This window comes from Lolium rigidum, chromosome 2 (assembly GCF_022539505.1).
Source record: "Lolium rigidum isolate FL_2022 chromosome 2, APGP_CSIRO_Lrig_0.1, whole genome shotgun sequence".
Taxonomy (NCBI): Eukaryota; Viridiplantae; Streptophyta; class Magnoliopsida; order Poales; family Poaceae; genus Lolium; species Lolium rigidum.
Window position 1 is genome coordinate 11832627 of NC_061509.1, and position 5393 is coordinate 11838019.

General features: G+C 49.0%; 1 protein-coding gene across 1 annotated transcript; it reads left to right on the top strand.

Annotated features, from left to right (window-relative positions):
• The first annotated feature begins 1572 nt into the window (after positions 1-1572).
• On the top strand, positions 1573-4107 carry LOC124685966 (beta-fructofuranosidase, insoluble isoenzyme 7-like). The gene is made up of 5 exons (XM_047219983.1): positions 1573-1753; positions 1954-1962; positions 2356-3625; positions 3717-3810; positions 3895-4107. The coding sequence occupies exons 1-5, from the start codon at positions 1594-1596 to the stop codon at positions 4087-4089; spliced, it is 1728 nt and encodes a 575-aa protein (XP_047075939.1). The 5' UTR covers positions 1573-1593; the 3' UTR covers positions 4090-4107.
• The last annotated feature ends 1286 nt before the right edge of the window (positions 4108-5393 follow it).

The following is a 5393-nucleotide window of genomic DNA, read 5'->3' on the forward strand; positions in this document are numbered from 1 at the left end:
CAAGGTAAGGAAGAGTTATTTTTCAACTCTCTTAATTCGTCCCATGTCTTATATTTATCCTCCCAGCGAGACTCTCCATAGAGACCAGTTAGCCTCCAAGTTTTCTCCGGGCTCTCAACCACCTTCACATCAATATATTTTGGAGCTGAAAAAATCAACTCAACTTTAATATATTTGTTGTAGAACATAAGAACACCACCGCTTCTTCCATCACTTGGATTACATATTTTGAAGTCCATCTTCAGTCTCCTTCTCAAACGCTCAGCCAGATAATCATCTAGGTGTGTCTCCGACAAGAACATCACCTCCGGACAACAACGCTTCTGAAGATCCACAAGCGCGAGAACTGCCGGGTCATTGCCAAGACCCTGACAGTTTAGTCCTAATATTTTCATTGCGACCGGACGGACTCCTCGAGGGAGGCCGACGATCCTTATGAGGTGGAGTTAGCTCCTTCCCTCTTCGAGTGCTTCTTTCTTTCACCATCCTTAAACTCTATGGCATTTGGACTCTCTATTCCGTCTGTGAGCATTGGTACTTTTCCATAATTCTCTTTATTCTCAATTTCTTCTGGCGACTCCTCCCCTAGAACTAACCTTCAGATCAACCGTTTCCATATCAGCTTTTGGGCTGGTGCCTGTCTCCTCTAATTCATCTTCTTTTGTTTGGATCTCATCACCCACAATTCTTTGGTGAAGGCCCCCACCATCAATCTGGGCATGTTTATTTGTATTTGCGATGGCAATAAACCTCCAGCTCTGTTGGATAACACCATCTTGTCCCCCTTGTTCTCCCTCACGACCTCTGCCGCATGTACGGCCGCGTCCACCCCGGGCATCCCAAGATCCACGGCCAGAACGCGCACCACCCCGGCAACTCCGAAATCCCGTCCATGCCAGGTTTCCCACTCCGCCTTAAGAAAATCTCCCCACTTCAGATTTGCTTCCTCAAATTCACATGTACCACACTCTAAATGTGTATGACCTATATGACCACAGGCAGCACAGAATCTTGTTTTTCAAACTTGATCGGATAGACCTCTCTTTCGCCAGCTCGAGACATAGATACAAAGCGGGCAAGGGGCTTCCTCACATCCAATTTCACGCATGCTCGCACAAAGTTCCAGCTCCGTTGACATTCAGTTGGACTTCAACAACTCGTCCCACCTTTTTCTCTGTCAAATTTGTAATCAGTGATACATTTCGATATCCCACCGGCACCTTGTGTATTTGGATCCAGGTTGTAAAGTATTTCAGATCTATTGTTTCTGGCAGAACTAACCGATCATACGGTTCAATAAAACAACAGCGTGACGAAATAGCACATTGTCTGTCCACTGTGTCTAATCTAGTGAAGACTTGTACTGTCCCCGTCATCTTCTACACGGACGGTCACGAGAGAGTGGAGGACAACATCACTCCCCGCACTTCAGATGCAAAGCCGAAACGAAAAATACAACTGAATCGAAGCCAAATGTCTTGGACATGTTGTATAGTAGTGTATAAATTTGGGACCCGAGGCGGCGAGGGAGAGCAGAGCAACCACAAGAGGAACTAGCCGTTCGTTAGTCCCGCCACCCACTGTTGGTCATTCATGGCCGGACTCCGTCTCGCCGCGGTCGCCTTCCACCTCTGCCTCCTGCTCTGTCCGTCGTCCTCCCTCCGCCGGCTCTACGACGAGGCGGGAAGCACGCCACGCCATGACAGGAGCAGGACCGCCTACCACTTCCAGCCCGCCAAGAACTGGCAGAACGGTACAAACTAGCGCTTGTCGATTCACTGCGTTATCTCTCGACCCAATTGTGGATTGTGGATTCAGCTTTTCTAAAACAAAAGGTAAAAGAAAATTGTAGACTCAGCTAACCTGAATATTCTCTTTGTGTGTCCGGTCCATCGTGGCGAAATTGCTGGTTAATTCGGATGGCGACCTCCTCCTCCCGATGGTGCTGAGTAGATCCGAATGGTAACATGCAATTCACTTTCTTTCTTTCATCCTATTAACTGCTCGCGTCGTGCGCTTGCTTGCTAATTTGCTGAATTAGGCGTGAATTCTACCACACAGACGTGTTTAGACTTTTTCTTAGTTTCCCCGTCTGAAGTTTTACCTGGAACATATCCATCCGTAGGTAGTAGGGGAAAACCAGAGCGCCACTGGGAGCTGGCATTTTAACAACCAACTTCACTAATCATTTCTCTCAAAAAAAGAAACTTCACCAACCATTCAACAGTACAGATTACAGAGATTGAGACGTCCGTGATACAGCATGTAAATTGACAGAAAAAATTGTAGTAGTAATGAAAGTCTGAAACAACGGGAACTGACAGTTAATTTCCGTTGCATTGCATGGACGTACAGGGCCGATGTACCACAACGGCATGTACCACTTCTTCTACCAGTACAACCCACACGGCGCCGCCTGGGGCAACGGCAACCTCTCCTGGGGCCACTCCGTCTCCGTCGACCTCATCAACTGGACCGCCCTCGACACCGCCCTTGACCCTGACTCCCCGTTCGACGCAAACGGCTGCTGGTCGGGCTCCGCGACCATCCTCCCAGACGGCCACCCGGCCATGCTCTACACCGGCATCGACTCCGCTGGCAACCAGGTCCAGAACTTCGCCTTCCCCAAGAACGCATCTGACCCACTCCTCCGCGAGTGGCTGAAGCCCGACTACAACCCCGTCATCCCGCTCCCCAAGGATGTAGTGCACGACAGCTTCCGTGACCCCTCCACGGCGTGGCGCGGCCGTGACGGCCTCTGGCGTGTGGCCATTGCAGCCAAGGTCAACGTCTCTATGGGGTCCACGCTGATCTACCGGAGCAAGGACTTCCGGCGCTGGGAGCGGAATGCCGCGCCACTGTATGAGTCGAGCGCCGCCGGCATGGTGGAGTGCCCGGACCTGTTTCCGGTGGCGGAGCCTGGTGCACAAAACGGGCTCAACTGCGCGCCGTCGAACGGGGCGGCGAGGCACGTGCTAAAGCTGAGCGTGATGGCCAACTCCCAGGACTACTACGTGGTGGGGCGGTACGACGACACCGTGGACACCTTCGAGGCGGCCGGCGCCGACAACGACAGCCGGACCTGGCGCCGCCTCGACTATGGCCACGTGTACGCGTCCAAGTCCTTCTTCGACGCGCACAAGAATCGACGCGTGCTTTGGGGCTGGGCCAACGAGTCTGACACCGAGGCCGACTACGTCGCCAGGGGTTGGTCTGGCATCCAGACGGTCCCGAGGAAGATCTGGCTGGACAGCAGTGGGAAGCAGCTGCTGCAGTGGCCGATCAAGGAGATCGAGACGCTGAGGAAGAAGAAGGTCAGGTTGCAAGGAACGAAGGTTAACTCAGGCGGTGTGAAGGAGATCATTGGAGTCGCGGGCTCGCAGGCGGATGTGGAGGTCGTCTTCAAGATCCCGACCCTAGATGGGGCCGAGAACATTGAGCCGAATGAGCTGTTGGACCCGCAAAAGCTATGCGGCAAGAAGGGTGCGTCAATACGGGGCGGCATCGGCCCATTCGGGCTGCTCGTCCTGGCCTCGGGCGATCTGCAGGAGCACACCTCCGTCTTCTTTAGTGTGTTCAAGCATGATGGCAAGTACAAGGTTCTCATGTGCACCGACCTCACAAGGTACAACAAGAACAGATCACACAAAAATTTGAACTTGCTTGGCCTATGTAAGATCAAATCATAACAATCTTGTTTTTGCAAATTTTGGCAGATCGACTACGAGAGCCGATGTGTACAAGCCATCGTACGGAGGGTTCGTGGACATGGACATCGAAGAGACCAAGAGCATATCGCTCAGAACATTGGTGAATTATTCGTCACATACAACATATTCAAATGCTTATATGTACTGACTTGGAGTGATTAGATGTGTTATGTTCTTGTGACAGATTGATCACTCGGTGGTGGAGAGCTTTGGCGGCGGGGGACGAGCGTGCATCACAGCACGGGTGTACCCGGAGCACATGCAGATGAGCAACAGCCACCTGTACATGTTCAACAACGGAACCACCATGGTGAAGGTGTCCAAGGTCAAGGCTTGGGAGATGGCTACAGCGACCATGAACGTCGCCCATGACGGATGATAAGTGATAACCTCAAGTGCAATGGATAATCTTAACGCATTTTAATGTGGAAATGTTTGTATAGAACTATATATGCCACTTATATAATTATCTAACTAGGATCCAACATAATAATAAAGTTATAGTTAGGGTAAAAAGGAAGAAAGGGAGACGAGAGGGAGAGAGAGAGAGAGAGAGAGAGAGAGAGAGAGAGAGAGAGATAATATGCAAGAAATAAAGTGACACACGTAAATAAAAGAGAGTTGGAGTAGAAACCCAATGCATCAAATGTTCTAGATCGTTATTTTGTAAAGCATTGGTTGACTTCAATTGAGAGCTCAAGATAAAAGTTTTACGGGGAAACTTTACAAGTGATGAAAATAATGCATCTTAATATTTACTAGGACTCAGCATTCAGTTTTACCCGAAAATTTGGTCCGGTTTTTTTTAGCAATTTGGGTAATGAAAAATGAGCACCAAAATATATCGATTTTATAATTAACTGGCTATTCGGTTCGGTATTCGGATTTTAACCGATATGACGCTACACGGGAGCTGCAGCTAGTCGACTACGGCCACATGTACATCAAAGTCCTTCTTCGATGCGCCCAAGGACCAACATGTCCTCTGGGGTTGGGACAATGAGTCTGGCATAGAGGCCGACTATGTTGCCAGGTGTTGGACGGTTCCGACGAAGATCTAGCTGGACATCGATGGGAAGTAGCCACACTAGTGACCGATAGAGGAGATCAAGGCATTGTGAAAGAAATGGCTTGGGTTGCTATAAATGGATTATGAACTCTTGCGGCTTGAACGAGACCATCGGCGTAGCTGGTTCGCAAGCTGACGTGGAGGTTATCTTCGAGATCCCGGCCATGGAGGGTATTTGAACAAATGAGGGAGGGGGCACCGGAACCACCATGGTGAAGGTGTCTAAGGTGGAGGCTTGGGAGATGGCTACAATAACCATGAACGTCGCCCATGATGGGTGATAAGTGATAAACCCAAGTGCAATAGATAATCTTAGCACATTTCAATGTGGAAATGATTGTATAGAACCGTGGAAGCTAGTAGGTAAACTTATCTCAAACTATATATGTCACTTATATAACTATTTAACTAGGATCCAACATAATAATAAAGTTATACTTAGGGTAAAAGGGAAGAGAGAGAGAGATATAATATGCAAGAAATAAAGTAACACACGTAAATAAAAGAGAGATGAAGTAGAAACCCAATGCATCAAATGTTCTAGGTAGTTAATTTGTAAAGCAGTGGTTGACTTCAATTGAGAGCTCTGTGTATGTCGAGTATGTGTGTGTGTG

Coding starts and splice junctions, on each gene's coding strand:
- LOC124685966 (XM_047219983.1), top strand. CDS start 1,594: ATGGCCGGACTCCGTCTCGCCGCGGTCGCCTTCCACCTCTGCCTCCTG. Junction 3,626..3,716: donor ATGTGCACCGACCTCACAAG/GTACAACAAGAA, acceptor AAATTTTGGCAG/ATCGACTACGAGAGCCGATG. Junction 3,811..3,894: donor GCATATCGCTCAGAACATTG/GTGAATTATTCG, acceptor TTCTTGTGACAG/ATTGATCACTCGGTGGTGGA.